The sequence below is a fragment of the Pungitius pungitius genome, chromosome 11 (genome assembly GCF_949316345.1).
Source record: "Pungitius pungitius chromosome 11, fPunPun2.1, whole genome shotgun sequence".
NCBI classification, from domain to species: Eukaryota; Metazoa; Chordata; class Actinopteri; order Perciformes; family Gasterosteidae; genus Pungitius; species Pungitius pungitius.
In genome coordinates, this window is record NC_084910.1 from 4,307,998 (window position 1) to 4,324,299 (window position 16,302).

The window sequence follows — 16,302 nt, forward strand, 5'->3', positions numbered from 1 at the left end:
CAGGGGGGGGGGGGGGGGGGGGGGGGGGGTGAAGGGGTCTTTTTGCTGGAGGACATGCTACTGAAGCATTAGATGTGATTTAATCTCACTTAATGAAAAGCACCCCCCCCCCCTCACGGAGTGGAACCGACACTCGTCACCGCCGGCCTACGTACCAGCAGGGGGGGGGTCACACGTTCCACGGCTCTCACCGTGCAGGCCCCGGTCCTGGTCACAGTCTCACCTACATGTCAACACCACGCCACACCTGGGCCGCACTGATCCACAGCCCAGTCAACAGGTTTCTTCCCTCGCGCCTCCCCCCCCCCCCCCCCCCCCCCCCCCCCCCCCCCCCCCTGCCTATTAACAGCGACACCTGCACGTCACCCCTTTCGAAATGTGCTGAACGCATTTCACTTTAAGGAGAAGGGGGGACACCGAGCAGAGCAACCTCATCCTGACAACGCGGGGGCGCAGACTGATGAGGAGCTCTGCATCGTCCTTTCACTCAAGTCTCACTCATCAATCTGTAATACTGAAGGACTACTTTATTTAGCTGTGGTAAACATTGAAATGTATCCAGTCAACACATGCATATACTGCCCTCTACTGAGATATATTTAATGCACATAATAACAATAACAAACTTGTTTGAATTTTTTTTTTAAAGGAAGATGAAATTGAATATAAGCAAAGCACAACATAAAGTGAGAAATAAAACCCATTCATTAATAATATCAAAATCTGTATTTACAGTACCAGTCAGAAGTTTGGAAACATGAGAAAGTGTGTCTAATCTTTTGACTGGTACTGAATGTCTTGGCTCAATGTCTCCCAGTTGTTTATTGAAATATTTTCTTGCTGCCGTCTATTCTGTGCAATTTTATTAAAACAAAGCCTACGCAGTATGTTCAATATTATTTGCACAATATGCCCAACACACACTTTCCTGGTGTTAAAAAACGGTTTTAACAATTCACATTGATAAAATATTACAGCTATGTACAACAGCACTGAAACAATATTGATGATACCTCTGAAACGCATACGGCACTCGATTTGCCTGATCTCATCCCGGCAGAAGGGAGAACTTGTTGAGGAAGCAAAGTTCCTCATTAGTTTGTTAATCTGTGGTATCAGTTGTATTCCCTGATGGGTGTGTAGATACCTGCATTTCCTATGATATACTATGTGGATATTTTGTAGCAATATTTCAAAATACTGTACAGCTTCAATGGCCAAAACAACGATAAAGTCTCCGCAAAAGGGTCAAAGATCAGCGGATTGATAATTTAAAATAATCCAGTTGGAGAGCACGGTTTACATTTGTGCAATCAAACATTCTGTCCACAGGCGGGAATGTGTGCTTATGACGTCTGTGGCTGGTATCCAGCTCAATAAACTACAGCGAAATGACAGGACAATTTGACTATCTAGCTACTATCATTACCAAATTATTCATAACCAGGATTGCTTCTACTCATAACAATACTTTAGATTAACACTGAGCAGTGTGGTTCAACATTGTTGAGATTTGTATTAATAGTTAGGTTTATATTTAGTTAGGTACACATTTTAAGTCCAAATATCATAACTGTTAAGTGGCAGCATGGAACATTGACCTGTGAATTGCTGTAACTAGAGACCTGCATATTTTGGGCTCGATCTGAAACTTGCAGAATGTTGACAAAGGTGCTCTCTGTGTAGTAGTGTTAATCAATTGTAATACACATGATAGTATGCATGGCAAAGTATAATGTGTTTTTTTTCATAGGTAGACAGCGAGGGTATTTTGACTCCTCATTTTTAGATTTGAAGTGACTTGTACATACGTTGGCATCATTGTACTCGTTATCTCCCACCTCATCAGCATCTGAATGTCTCGCCTCCCCATGCTGCCTTCGAGTGCTGGTCGGGAAGAAACCAAATAGATATATTTAACCAAGTCATTCAGCCCAAAATATGGTTAAAATCAATGAAGGCAAGTTCTATTAGGGTTATATCAATTTTTTTCTGGGGCAAAACATCCTAAAAGGAACAAGGCAATTTCGGGCCAGGAAAAAAAAGTGGTAAATAAGTAAAGGTTCCGACTGGCAGTGAAGGCAGCAGCACCTCGACTCAACACTTCCTCTGGGTAGTCCGCGGAGCAGCCATTTTGATTCAGACGCGCAGAGCTTGAGAGATCCCGTCTGGAAAAGGTGGGGACAATGTTACTCAAAACACAGCGCACGTACAAGTTTTTCTCACGCTTTTCCAACCATACTGAATGTAATTTCAATGTTAGCTCATTTCCCCCCCATCCGGTAAGATAACCTCAAAGGGTGCAACTATCTTTATACCTTTATAGCTTAGCTCACATTAGCTCGGGCTAGCTTCACTAGCTCATATTTGCACGACCGTAGTCCGCTTGCGAGGTTGAGATGTCACCGGCCCAAAGTGTATTTCAGTATCATGCGTCAGTAACGACACGGCACGTTGTCCCGTACCACGCAGCGCTCGTGTTTCCACCACTGGCGGAGGAAATGGTCTCCAGCTAACAAGCCGCTAAATGCAGCCTCCCGCTCAGCTAGACGTAACGAGAGCCCTGTACGTGTATTCAAAGCGAACCATCGCCTCTTGTCCGGCCACCAGACGTCCCAAGTGGGACGTTTCGGTGCATTGACTATTGCCGCCTGCGTCACACAAAGTGAGACGCTTGACTCTAAAACCCAACTGGCCTCGATATTTCAGTAGCCGATCCAGAGGAAGAGTGATGTGGGACCAGGGAGGACAGCCCTGGCCGCAGTGGCCTCTGAGCCAGCAGCAGTGGATGCAGTCTTTCCAGCACACGCAAGATCCAGGTTTGTGAACGATGTGCACGCACCGTGACCCCCCAATGCGTGCACCTGCAGGGGCTTCCTTGCTCATCGACGCACTGCTCAAACGTGCACGATCAATTTGGGCTTTCACCGGACCTGTTTTCTTACTGCGTGGTTGTGTGCAGGTCAAGTGGACTGGGCTGCCTTGGCACAAGCGTGGATCGCTCAGAAGGAGTCGACCGGGCCAGAGCAGCCAAACGTTCAGCCCAACGGCCAGGATATCCCGGGCCTTGAATCAGTTGCACAAGGCAACCATGGCGCCCTGCGGGGTGACCCGGCATTTGGCAGAATGTGGCAGCCAGGTACGATTTCAACCGCTCGTATCGTAGTTTCACAAAATGTCATTATTTGGTTCTGAAAAATGTGCAGAAAAAGGTCAGTACAGTTGGTAGCGGCTTATTGGTGAGGATTAGTGCCGTTCTGACACGTTGTGATCTCCTGTGTGTGTGTGTGTGTGTGTGTGTGCGTTTACCTTTTTGAAAGCTTTAAACATGTATGTATTGCCTTGGCTTCTGTTGATTTAATTGTGTCATCACAAACAGAATGGGGAATGCATGGCCAGCCCCCTCCGCCGCCTCCTCCTCCTCCGCCGCCCCCTCCGGCCCACGACCAGGCCTGGATCCCTCCGGGCTCAGGACCAATGGACGTGGTGAACCCCAGCGAGGACAGCAACAGCCAGGACAGCGTGGAGTTCAACTCTGAAGCCCACCATGGGGTTTTTCCCCAGAACAGCCATGGGTATGGGGCACAGCCCGACAGCTACGCCATGGCCCCCATGGCCATGAACCAGTTTGATTATCAGGTATGCCGATGCCGCAGTAGAAACTGTTGAAGCGTTTGGGTTTTAGTGTGACAACCAAGTAACCCGAGAGGGAGCAATCCATAGAAACTGTGCCGGGTCCAACCATCTAGGTGTATCAGTCATTGCTCTCTTGATGCGCCGCAGAGGAAAGTGTTGAGGATCCAGGCATGGTTTGTTGTATTTAGCAGATTTTTTTTTCTTCATTTTTATTTATTTTTCTAAATCTTCTTTTAAACCTAACAGACATTCTAGCCCAGTCAGGAGTGATGGACGGATGTCAGCTAACTAAATCTGGGGAAAGAGCGCGACGACCGACAGTGCGGGCCACCTAGTGGCAGTTGACGGAGGGCCGTATGCACTTTGATCAAGCGTTAATTATCCATTTGTTCTGTCTCTCCACAGCATGGAGCCGCCTCCTCCTTTGCCCCCACGCCCGCAAACTTCCACTCCCCATACTGGCAAGGCCCTCCTCAGAACAGACGAGATCCCAGACCCTCTGGCTTCAGAGACCGGCCCAGATCCCCGATACAGCTCCCTGTCAAACAGGAGGCCCCAGCACTGCTAGGTGAGTGGTTTGATTTGAGAGTTTGATTTTTATTTTTAGGGTGTCACCATCATGCATTGTAAACCTTATTAGAAGCTTTGATTTTAAGAAATGTAGTTTGGTGAAATACGTGGTTCATCTGAGTGGAGAAGAGAGAACAATCAACCATTTTGCATCAAATGTAGAATTTATCCTGCTGCACCCAATTTGGCTATTTGATAAGAAATTAATATATTGAGTTATTTTTTTTTTGCATATTAGACATTTGGTTGGTTATTTATTTTTTCTGCCTGCATGACGAGCCAAGCAAGTTTGTGACAAGAAGCTCTGATGGGTTATAGTTGACTTCTTACTGACATTCTGTAATCCAAAAGAGTAATTCCAGATGTAACGTAGTGTTCAGACCCTCTGCTCCTGGTTGGCGGATTTACGCCGATCACAGTTCTGCTCAGAATACTGTCTGCATGACACCTTTTCATTTCCAAGTTGTGGTGTTAACCAGTGTCTGAAGACTCCCGATGGGTTCATGTGCCGTACCAACATGGCACAGTGTGGATAACTCATTTTAACGTTGTATGTCAACTAGGACTGTCAATGGATTCAAAACAATTAATCACATATTTTTAAAGTTTAAAGTTTGTTTTTCTTCTAAAGACTAAATTTTACAAGTAACGAGTAATCACTTAATGCAGTGTTTAATTGTATATATATTTAAAACGAACTACACACATTTGATCATGTCCAAGGCAGAATTCCACCAGGTGCAACGGCGACTCTTCCTGCTGTTCTCGTGCACTTTGCTGTGCACTAAATTCACTCCAACAATCTCCCGACATTTAACCAGGACCTTTTCCACACCACTGTCTTCTAGGGACACAGTGCTGGTCCTCTTGAGGTCGCGTGGGGTAGCTGCTGATATGGAAGTAGCCTAGCCGCTAGCTTAGCGATAGGTGAAGTGGTCCGTTTGCCACTCACCCCCCTTCTGATTGACACGTGGAGGAATTCCTCTGCACAGTTGTCCGCTGTATGTCGCGCCTCTGTTTTTCTTCCAATGCAAAAGGCTCAGTCTCTCTGATCCGACTGACTGCACCTTGCAGCGGTTTCCTTTCCGGGGTCAACTTTGTTTACTTCCGCTGTGCGTTAACTGCGTTAAAATGTTTGATCGCGTTCATCTTGGCCACATTAACCTTCATAGATTAACATGTTTATTTTGACAGCCCCAATTTCAACCCTGGATGCGGTTAAAAGGCGCACACTACCTGCCTGGATCCGAGAGGGCCTGGAAAAGATGGACAGAGAGAAGCAGAAGAAGCTGGAGCGGGAGCGGATGGAAAAAGAGCGTTCAAAAATGGCAAAAGACGATGGCAAAAAGCAAGAGGCAGAAGAGGAAGGCGACGGGCCACGGGTGCCGCGCAAGAGTAAATTTGTAAGTGGCACCTTTTTTGGCCCAGATCGTAAAATGGTTTACTAAAAGAACAGCGCTTCCTTGGTTTCATTGATGGTGTGAGGACCTTCGGGAGGCATGAAATGTTTCCTCTGGCACGTGCGCGTCAACTTGAATAAGAGTTCATACTTCTGTATGCAACAGGACAGTGACGACGAGGGGAATGATGACAACGACGATGAAGACAAGGTCTCTGTCAAGAAAGACCTTTCTGTTCGGAGCCCATCGCCTCCTGCAGAGGACAGCGAGCCTGAAATGACGGAGGAGGAAAAGGAGTTCCAGCTGGTTAGTTTGAACCCGTACTGGTGTAGTAGGTCTGACTATTCTTAAAGAGAATACATCTGATTTTTGTTTTTCCCCCCTTGTCTTTAGATAATCATCACAAAAACGCTTCTCACAGAGATCCTGCTCGAGGTCACCAATGAAGAGATCCAGCATGTGGCCAAAGAGACTCACCGCAAAGCCACTCGAGGTCTGCTCTTGATTTTTCCAGAGAATGCCTCGTCTATGTTAGTCACCAAGACTTTATTTGAATCTGAAGAGAATACACTATGTGCATAATAATCTATTTGAATGAAACTCAATCATGCCCTGTACTGTGCTGATTGAGCAACAGACATGGCAGTGTGTCTGATAAGCATATTCTCTGCCAGGGGCATCAGAAGGAGAGGGAGCAGAGCAATGCTTTACACAAACCCTATTTAATAACCTGGTGATCGTTTGGACATAATGGACATCCTCCATTGAAGTGACTGCATTAGTACAGATTGGTCCTGTCTCTCCTGTGTGACTGTTTGACTTGGATTGTGTGGCCAAATTGTGTGTTTTAACCCTCTCTCTTTTCTCCCAATTTTTTTTTTTTTTTGTTTTCTCTTGTTACCAACGGCAGCTCTTGTGAATAGCGCTTTATCTGTGACGCCCTTCTCTAGCGACTCTTGCCTTTGAGAAAATGGCAATATGTGTTTTAACATGTTGTTCCTGTTGTTGATGTGAATCAAAGCTCCTGCAAAACAGCTGGCACAGTCAAGTGCACTGGCTTCTCTGACTGGTCTCAGTGAGTACCCCTTTTCTGTCACTGGGAGGGGAGGGGGGCAGAAATATGACCATTTTTAGCTAATGGTGGGCGTTAATAGAGACATGGGAGGAGCTGTTGGCACAAGCCTAAAGATTAATTTATGAATTAGAAGTGGAATCTCTGGGACGGAGTAGGGTTTCATCTTACACTTTGATAATAGAAGCATGCTGGAAACAAATCATTTCTGGTAGTTAAAAGGTTATATTTATTGTTTTGAACGGGCTGTCAGTGTGAGATATAAAGTGAAGTACGTGCCTTTCACTGGGACTTTGGGCATGGATGGAAGGTTTTCAAAGGTGAAGCCTGATTGTGAGAAAATATCTTTGCTCTGACCAACACTCAACAACCCGGGGGTTCTGTTGTGCCAGGTGGGCTTGGTGACTACGGTTCGGATGAGAGCGGCGACGAGGACGAACGCAGCGTGCGAGGGTCCGAGTCCTCGGACACCGACGACGAAGAGCTGCGCCACCGCATCCGAGAGAAGCAGGACGCCTTCCGTCGCAAGGAGCGGGAGACGCAGCAGCTGCAAGAAAAACAGGCGCAGGAGGCTCTGCTTGCACGTGGTACGACATCATGCTCGTGTATCTTTTAAAGTACATTTGGCTTCCAGCTGTTGACATACGACTTTGTTCTCATGCTCAAGATGACAGCCATGATTTGTGTGGTGTGTTGCTGGGCTTTACACCTGATGCCTCCACGTGTATTTTGTATCCTCTTTCTGCAGAAGAGATGGCGAAGGAGAGATTGAGCAGGGAAAGGGGGGATTATGATGAGGGCCAGCCAGAGAATCCACACAAACAGGAAGCAAAGGAGAGTGAGGCGGAGCCCTTGATAGAGAGGCGTAGGTCCCGTAGCGAGAAGGAAGGTAGCGAGAGCAAGCACCCGGCCAGAGGCAAGGAGCGACCGGGGCGAGGCGCGAGCAGCTCCCCAACCAACGGCCACAGCAGCAGCTCCCGCTCCACTTCTAGCCACAGCAGCCGTCGCTCTTCCTCCTCTTCGTCGTCGTCGTCTTCGGCGTCTTCCCGCAGCTCATCGCGATCCTCCTCCCCGCGCAGGAAGAGGAGGCGTAGCCGCTCCTCCTCCCACAAGGCTCGTAGGCGCAGCCGCAGCCGCAGCTCCCACAGGCACCGCAGTGAGAAGGTTAGGGACAGGAGGAGGAGCAGCGCTGAGAGATCAGGCCGCCACAAGAAAGACCGCAGTGAGTCCAGGGAGCGCCGGAGTAGGAGGAGTAGATCCAGATCCAGGGAGCGAGACAGAGAGCGAGCCAGGGCCAGGGACAGCCGCAGTCGCAGCCGAGAGAGAGAAAAGGAGAAAGACAAGGAGAGGAAACGGAGCCGGGACGCCCGAGACAGCAGTCACAGTCGTAGCAGCAAACACAAGCAGAAGGCCTCCAGCAAGGACCAAGAGAGGGGGAGGGAAAGGAGTCACAGCCACGAGAAAGACAAGAAAAAGAGGGAGAAAGACAGGGAGAAAGAGTCTGATAAGAAGAAAGAAAAGCCAAAGGCCAGAGAGAAGGAAAAAGGTAAAGGAAGCTCTGTAGTTACGGAGGAGAACGGCAAATCAAAGAAAAGGAGAGAGAGCGACTCGTGCACGGACTCTCAGAGTGACAAGCACTCCCGGCAGGATAACAAAGCCAGCAAGAAGGGCTCCGCCAAAGCTAGCAAGAAGCGCTCTGACTCTGACTCAAGTAGGTCCCCTACCCCAGAGGTTAGCAAGGAAAAGAAATCCAAAAAATCCAAACGTAGTCGCTCAAGGTCGACGGAAAAATATCACAAGTCTGGTAAGAAGGCAAGCCGCAAACACAAGTCTAAGTCGCGATCAAGGTAGTATTCGTTTTTTTCTCTATTTTTCCCACTGTATGTCTTCATTGTTTGTCTCATTGTGATTATTCTGGAGTCCTCTTTATCGGCGTATTTGCAATAACTTTAGAAATGCAAACTCATCACTGAAAATGTACTGTCAACTGCAGTCACTCCTGCTTAACTGTGTACCTCAAGTCTGACGCAATAAAGTTCCTTAATGCTCATAATGGTCTTATCTATCAAATGCAAATCCCCCCTCCCTTCAGCCCCCGCTGTTGTCTCGGTAGAGTCCAGCCGAGTGTGTTTAGTAGCACCTTGTTAAAATGTGTCTTCCTGCTCAGAAAGAAGGCCTTAGACTGTGCACGGCTTTTCTAGAGTCTGCAGATCAAGTGTTTATGGGTATTATGTGAAGCTTTTTCCTACTGTGTGTCTGGGGAGGGGGGGGGTATTTGTGCATGTTTGTATTTGGCAGTGTGAGCGGGTAAGTGTGCTTGGTGCAGTATTAATGTTAGGTCAACGCCTCTCTTTCAGGTCAACGTCCCCCTCCCGTCGTAGCAGGCGCTGAGGAGCACAGTTAACCTCCTGATCTGTGCACTTTGCCATTTTAAATTCCATGAGTTGAACAGGCTTGTCTCATTATAGAGGCAGTTGTGTAGGTGAACCCCTCCCTCACTCATAAATCTTTAATCTTTGTAAATATATTGTTATTTTTTAAGTGTGACTGAAGATCAAGACTTTTGGTAGTGAATGGTAGGAATTTTCACTTGTAACTTAATGCAAAGATTAATAAGCACCAGTGGACGACAAGAAAAATAAAGTTTAATTTTCAACCATAACAGAATTAACTTTTTTTTTCTTTCTCTCAAATTAATGTAATATGTCCAATAAAACTGTTTGTTCATTGTTTTGTCTCGTGTCTTTTTGTGAATGCTACAGCAAACTGTATTTTTTAGACCAAGATTCATACACACACAAAATCACTGTGGGTGTATAATTTTTCAAATATACACGGTTAAAAATGATGTGATTTAGATCACAATGACGTAAATGTCATCCCAATCAGTGCAGATACATTTTTTTATATCTTGACGAAGTTTGAAACATTAGAATTTAAGGTATATTTTCTAAAAACATGCAAACATTTAACAAACCTGAATAGGATGTCATAATCCACCTTTAGCAGACGTCATCTGCTCTGCTGAGAATCTGATGGGCTGCAATCTGCCTCCAGGACTCTTGAGGCGGGCAAGAAAGCTTGTAGCCGACTCCTCTCACCCCGGACACAGACCTGCTGAGCGCCATCCTTCTGCCAGGAGGCTGTGGTCCATCAAGACCAAGACCATTCGGCACAGGAACATCATCAGCTGGACTCATAAACCAACCCCACTGACACGGATACATCTCTATGACCTTTGCGCAGTAGTCGCATCATATAGTTCGTTTCAACGTACTTCTCTGCTTGTATATTTGTATCATTTGTATTTGTCACATAATACTGCACCAATCACCAGAACCCAATCCTGTATGTGTAACATAATAAACGGCTCCCGTTTCTGATACAGCATAAATACTTTCAAACAAAATTCTGAAAGCTGGTAAAGCGTCAATGGTTACAATGTGCGTGACCTAAACGTTGGACTATTCAGAAATATATTACACAACTAAATGCACACTAAATTCCTACGGCGTTCAAAGACTCGTGAAGGGCAACTTATACACGTCCGTACCGGTAGGAACCAAAGTGTCGGTTGTTTCCACCCGAACCGAAAACACGTGCGCACTGTAGGTCGAGCTGTCGGAGGCGGTTGACCCTCGTAGCTACCCGCGAGGCACACAGCGCAGCATGCACGCGAGCAAGTGGGGGCGTCTCGTGCGAGGCTTCATCGGCCGGCCGAGGAGCGCGAGCAGCTGGACGCCGGTGTGTCTGCAGAGGCCTCAGCACACCGTGACGTGTCACACCAGGTACAAGGACCATCTCACTGACGCGTCCACGGCTGGCACAGTTGTGGGTCTGTATTTTTTTTTTGGGGGGGGGGGGGGGGGTTGTTGTGCGGCGGTAAATATATTTTTAAGCTGCCGAATGAAAGAAATGTCAAATAAAACGCCTTGAACTGAACTCCGTTTAAGCTGACTTAAAGGTGCAGTAACGCAGTTAACAATTCAACATTAACAATGAACCTGCAAAATGAATGTTCCCCTTTACAAATGTCTGTCCCCATCAATCCCGCAGATCCCAAAATAACCTCAGTTGTGCTAATGTATTGAATATGAAAAGTTAAGTTTTACATCCAAGAAGCCAAAGACCAAAAACAAATAAGTAAAACTTATTATCTGACCATGGACAAATCCTTTTAAAGTCCAATTGGAACAAGTAGCATAATGGAAAAAAACTGCTATATCTTTTAAATCTATGGTTTCACAGTTCTATGAGTCATTGTTCCCTGCACTAAGGGCCATGTTTAAGGAATAAACAAGCTCCATATTACCGTTTTTGAATAACTTTAAAAAATATATATTTGTTTCATGCACAGTGCTGGCTCGGTGGACCCCGATGAGCTGAGGAGGTTCCAGTCACTGGCCGGCAAGTGGTGGGACGACCACGGAGAGTTCGCAGCTCTCCACGCCTTGAATGACTTGAGGGTGCCTTTCATACGGTGTGTGTTTGCACGATGATACGCATCTCAACAGTGGTATTTTTCAAATGCCAAGATGTCGCCACGAAGTCGGCGTCAACTCGAGATTGATTGGCAGAGGCGTCGAGCAACTGTGGCTGTTTGAGGGGGGGGGGAAATGGAGAAAACACGCGAGGGGTTCTGGAGAAGTGGCGTGAATTGAAAGCGACAGGATTCGTCCACACATCAGCGCGTTTTCAGCAAATAGCATTTCAACTGTTTTGGGGGGCTGGCTGCGTCTGTTTTGATTGATAAGATCTGCTGAAGGCCCCCCCCCCCCCCCTGTGGTCCTGGTGGTGTTGGTGATGTGTGTTTGTGGTGACAGTGTGACAGAGCCAGTGCCAGTGCACGTCTGCCCCTGGGGGGGGGGGGGGGGGGGGTTGTCTAAATGAGGCGCCGCCGCCACCGCTGCTGCACCTTCTACACCAACACAATCTTATTCGGATGGCGCCAATCCCCCAAGCTTAAATATTTGAATCACTGGTATTTGGGATAAAGCCAGATACAGTAATAGTAAAGCACAAATGACTCTTTTGCAACAGAGACGACAGACAGATAGACAGAGCCATTCTGACACTAATCACAAGCAGGGAACCTCAATTGCCGTTTGAAGCTATGAATTTAGCAAATTAATTTGACTTGTTTTCCCCTCTGCGTTTTGCACATTGAAATTCTGTTTTTGAAACAATTTCCCACACTGATTAAAATATGTCAGCGTAAATAATAATAAAGGTTACACAGGTTCACCATGGGGCCATGGCTCTCCTCTGCAGACTGTGGCTAAGTAGCCGTGGCCACGTCGGGAGCTAGTTAGGTGGATTATCCGCCTAACCCTCTCCGAGCTTTAAGGAGGATGATGCATCCCCACATCGTGGCCTGCTCTGCGCGTGTCGCACGCCTCAGGCAGACACTCGTCAGACAGCGTGCGAGAGAGCCAGGAGAAGGTGGGGAGGGGGGTAGGGGGGGGCTCGGGACACCACAGCGCTCAGTGTGGAAGAATGCGTAGCCAGGGGGTATTTGCGGTTGTTAGAGTGTAGCTCACGGTGAAATGCAGATGGTTGTGACAGCGGATGACGTGAGCAAAGTGAGCTCCCTCCTCCCCGCTCAGAGCGCCGCCGAGAGGTCCGACCATCTGTACACAAAAAGACGGGAATGTGATTCATGACATTTGTTTATTTCCTCTCCGGATGCGGTCTCATTCTGTGCATGGCCGTGTACAGCGCTGATCGGGTTTATCTGAACCTGAACCCACTCCTCCTCCTGTTTAGGGACAACTTGATGAATGTGCACAGAACCCGCGTTCCCGGGAAGCCCCTCGGGGGGATCCGGATCCTGGATGTGGGCTGCGGAGGAGGCCTGCTCACAGAGGTAAACGTGTGTGTGTGTGTGTGTGTGTGTGTGTGTGTGTTTTGTCAAACTGTGCGGACCCAACACAAAGAAACGCATGCAATCCCATGACGACGGCTTCTGCATTCATGCAAAATCTGTTTGTACGATATCAGGTCCTTTCTTTTCCGATTGCTGTCAAGATTGTGCTTTTAGCATTGCGCATTATAGGAGCAGTCGTTTCGCATGAACACCAGCGCCCGGCAAACCTTTAAACGTCATCTAAAGTCTCCCTCTCTTTTGATTTGACTGGTCTCGGTGTGGTGGAGCGGACAGTCGGTCATTTACAGTTGTTTATCCGTTTGTTAGTGTCCGCAGCTGGGACAGGGATGTCCGTCTCTGCCTTCATTCGAACTGAGGACATACCAGCTGTGTTGTGTGATTTGAGAAGACAAAATCAGGTCCTGTGCTTATATGGCACTGTCACAAAGGCTGTCATGTTCAGACACAGATACACACATAAAAAAGGGGGGACAGTGTCTGCGATTGCAGCTGTTGTTGTGTCTCCGTGGGTCTTGTCACTACAACTGTTCCCATCAGATGGGATGAGCTGTGGGAGGATGGAGATCGGCCTCTGGGCAAAGGCGGCTCACCACGCGGGGCTGCAACCTCCCCTCTGTCCAGAAGAGGGCGGTGTGGTTCACATCTAAACACGTGCCATGCAAATCACCTGATGTGAACCGTTGCTACGTTTTGTTTTCATGCATTAAATTACCACAGTATTTAGATTTCAGGAATTGTTAAAAAACATACAAAATTATTATTAATTTGATTACTTGATTAAAGATAAAATAACAAAGGGAACTCTATGAAGGGATATTTTTTCCCTCATGGCATTGTAAAGTTTATTACATGAGCAGATGTTCTACAATACATCGAATGGTCAACTTAATACATCGATGCTTAAATAAGACAGCCGTGATCCATGTTCCATGACTCCTGCGTGTAGTGTTTTCTAGGTCGTTGCTCCGAGGAGACAAAGTGTCACTGGCGTGGAGACTAATGCTGCTGTGCTGTGCTCAAAGATGTGAATTAGGATGTGCACTGGATGTGTTATCTGTTTTAGCTGCTGTACAAATGGGTACAACACATGGTACACTTAAAAAGATCATTCTTCTGGTTCGTATGAACCGACAATGGTGTGAGCTGCACAATCCGGAGCTCTTTCTGTCCTCATTAATTGTTTTCAACATTGTGATGGAGCCAGAGACCCTTTTCTATCAGGTGAAATAAATTCTAGAAGTAACTGTTGCTCCTTTTACAGAATACCTTTCTGCCATATGGCGATTGGGTTTTTGACTCTTCTTTGTCCCCACTCTCGCCCACAAGCCCCTGGGTCGCCTGGGGGCCAACGTGTTGGGCATCGATCCAGTAGCCGACAGCATCGGTACGGCCAAGCTGCATTCGTCCATCGACCCGGACCTCCGCAACCGGGTCCGCTACCGGGCCTGCACCTTGGAGGATCTCTCAGCAGAGAGGGAGGGGGGCGGCCAGGAGGAGCAGGGGTTGGCCCAGTTTGACGCCGTTGTGGCCTCCGAGGTGGTGGAACATCTGGCAGATTTGGAAACATTCGGCCTCTGCTGCAACCACGTGCTGAAGGTATGTCCTGGGATAGTGTGTGTGTGTGTGTGTTTTGTTTTTTTCCTTCCTCCAGATGTCGGCTTGCTGTGTGTGTGTTCATCTGAGCACACGGCAGCGTGCAGATGGTGATTTTTGTTCTGTTTTTTGCATCTGTCGTGTTTCATTGGGAATAGGTTAGCATGTGTTTTTATGTGTGCAAGCTGCAGCCTTGACTAGCTTTAGCAAAAGCTCTACATGAATACTGAGACCAGATGACTGTAATCTCCCAGATCAGAGGGCCAGAGGGCTGCGGAAGGGAAAAAGACGGCCTAATCTCCACTTAATGCCGCTGCATTTGGTTTTGGCACGAATAGGTTGCAAAGGGTCGGTACATATGCAGACTATTCCCAAGGGAAGTGATGCTCTTCGAATCTTGAACTCAGAGGTAAACTACAAATGAAAAGGATAAACATTCAATTTAACATAAATTATCCTGTGTGCACAATCACACGTGCAGCCCACGCTCCTGTGTGAGCTTTTATGATGTTTCAGTTAAACCGGCAGAAAGTAGCTTAAAGCAAAGTACACAAATTATCACTCGCTACCCCCTTCTGCTATTTTTAGCTCATTATCGGATGGAGCATGTTAATTGACAGGAGTCAATTCATCTATTTCCATCATTGTGAAACGTTTCTTTTATGAATTAGTTTTTCACTTTAAGCCCCAGGTTTGGACCATGGACCCATAGTTTGCTGCTAAACACTTTCCCCACTGCACTAGTTTGCCACAGGCCCATTTGACATAGTCTGTATATGTATTTGACAAATGAATGGATTCATTACGTATGCTTTCTATCTACGCATTGGTAAATACAGCATTTTGCATATCACTCCTATATTTTCTTTTTATTCCTGTTTGAACCCTTGAAATGTTCCCCATGTTTTGCAACCCACATCGGGACTTTCTCTCATTCTCTGGTGAACCGCGTTGTGCTGCAGGGCTCCTATGGAGGGATGCTATCGCATGAATGCGTTCCTTTCACTCTCCTGCTTCCACTCTCTTCCTGTCCGCTCTCCTCCTTCCTCCCCTGTTGGAATTGTCAATCTTGACCTAGGTTGAACCTTGAGGTTTGGCACTGCTACTGTGGTCTCTTGCACTGGACTCTGTCCATCTAATCCATTCTATAAATACCGTATGGCGCAAGGAGCAGTGGCACCTCACTTGTGTGCACGGTACCTATCGTGACGCCATTGGAAAAGAATTTCTGAAGCAATGTTACCAGTAAATATTGAATACTTTGTGGACTGAAAAGTCTTTCCTTATGTGCAGCCGGGCGGTTCTCTCTTCATCACGACTATCAATAAAACCAAGCTGTCCTACGCGCTGGGTATTGTCGCAGCCGAGCAGCTGCTGCGCATCGTTCCCAGCGGGACGCACGACTGGGAAAAGTTCATCAGCCCGGTAGAACTGGAGCGCCTCCTGGAGTCCAGTAAGTCCCTCCCGTTTACAGAGTGGCTTCCTCTGAGAACGGTCGGGTGAAGTGTTAACGACCCCCACCAGTGCGTGTGTAAAAAGAAACCCGACCCCCTCCTGTCTTCTCGTCCACGTCTCTCAGATGGTTTCTCAGTGGGGTCCGTCCGAGGGATGCTGTACAACCCCGTGTCGGGAGTCTGGTGCTGGACGGACAGCACTGCCATCAACTACGCACTCCACGCCGTCAAAGTGAGAGACGACCCCGAAGCGCACCAGGCTGAGGACCGAGGGCCCCGCCATCCCCTTCCCGAGGGCCACGTGGAAGCAGCACACAGCTGAGCAAGTCGGAAAAGAAGAGGGGGGGGGGAAGAAAAAAAAAACATTCAGATTCCATGCGTGACATGAGACTGAGGTCATCAAAGGGAAGAACTAGTGATGTTACCGAGACGCAGCCAGAGTAACCCTGAGTCCAGCTGTATCAGCCTCCTATTAGCCATGAAGTGATGCAAAGAGGAATGTTCGGTGTTTGAGCCTGAAACGGAAAAAAGTGCATCTGGTAATTGTCCACTCAGCGGCAGAGATGCACCTAAGCAAACATGCAGAGTTCATGATTTCTGCACGGAATCCGCTTTCTATTTAATGTTGGATATATTGTGATTTGCCACACCCCTTATTAAAATGGTTCTTTGCATTCCTGAAGAGTGATT

The 16,302-nt window shown here is 47.4% G+C and overlaps 2 protein-coding genes across 4 annotated transcripts; both read left to right on the top strand.

Annotated features, from left to right (window-relative positions):
- Positions 1 to 2,077: 2,077 nt before the first annotated feature.
- Positions 2,078 to 9,408, top strand: pnisr (PNN-interacting serine/arginine-rich protein). 3 transcript variants are annotated; one of them, XM_037455100.2, is made up of 12 exons: positions 2,079 to 2,177; positions 2,710 to 2,819; positions 2,963 to 3,139; positions 3,380 to 3,639; positions 4,042 to 4,204; positions 5,401 to 5,609; positions 5,772 to 5,912; positions 6,000 to 6,099; positions 6,628 to 6,681; positions 7,071 to 7,265; positions 7,427 to 8,525; positions 9,036 to 9,408. In XM_037455100.2, the coding sequence occupies exons 2-12, from the start codon at positions 2,732 to 2,734 to the stop codon at positions 9,067 to 9,069; spliced, it is 2,520 nt and encodes an 839-aa protein (XP_037310997.2). In that variant the 5' UTR covers positions 2,079 to 2,177; positions 2,710 to 2,731; the 3' UTR covers positions 9,070 to 9,408. The 3 variants fall into 3 exon arrangements, with proteins under 3 accessions (XP_037310999.1, XP_037310997.2, XP_037310998.2); XM_037455101.2 differs by having other exon boundaries at positions 2,098 to 2,177; positions 2,713 to 2,819; XM_037455102.2 differs by lacking the exons at positions 5,772 to 5,912; positions 6,000 to 6,099; positions 6,628 to 6,681; ... (1 more) ...; positions 7,427 to 8,525; positions 9,036 to 9,408 and having other exon boundaries at positions 2,078 to 2,177; positions 3,380 to 3,575; positions 5,401 to 5,540.
- A 777-nt stretch (positions 9,409 to 10,185) lies between these two features.
- coq3 (coenzyme Q3 methyltransferase) lies at positions 10,186 to 16,288 on the top strand. Its single transcript, XM_037454331.2, has 6 exons — positions 10,186 to 10,466; positions 11,036 to 11,158; positions 12,445 to 12,544; positions 13,892 to 14,161; positions 15,452 to 15,611; positions 15,738 to 16,288. The coding sequence occupies exons 1-6, from the start codon at positions 10,348 to 10,350 to the stop codon at positions 15,932 to 15,934; spliced, it is 969 nt and encodes a 322-aa protein (XP_037310228.2). The 5' UTR covers positions 10,186 to 10,347; the 3' UTR covers positions 15,935 to 16,288.
- Positions 16,289 to 16,302: the final 14 nt, after the last annotated feature.

Coding starts and splice junctions, on each gene's coding strand:
- pnisr (XM_037455100.2), top strand. CDS start 2,732: ATGTGGGACCAGGGAGGACAGCCCTGGCCGCAGTGGCCTCTGAGCCAG. Junction 5,610..5,771: donor TGCCGCGCAAGAGTAAATTT/GTAAGTGGCACC, acceptor TGTATGCAACAG/GACAGTGACGACGAGGGGAA. Junction 6,100..6,627: donor TCACCGCAAAGCCACTCGAG/GTCTGCTCTTGA, acceptor TGTGAATCAAAG/CTCCTGCAAAACAGCTGGCA.
- coq3 (XM_037454331.2), top strand. CDS start 10,348: ATGCACGCGAGCAAGTGGGGGCGTCTCGTGCGAGGCTTCATCGGCCGG. Junction 10,467..11,035: donor ACCGTGACGTGTCACACCAG/GTACAAGGACCA, acceptor TTTCATGCACAG/TGCTGGCTCGGTGGACCCCG. Junction 12,545..13,891: donor GAGGAGGCCTGCTCACAGAG/GTAAACGTGTGT, acceptor CTCGCCCACAAG/CCCCTGGGTCGCCTGGGGGC.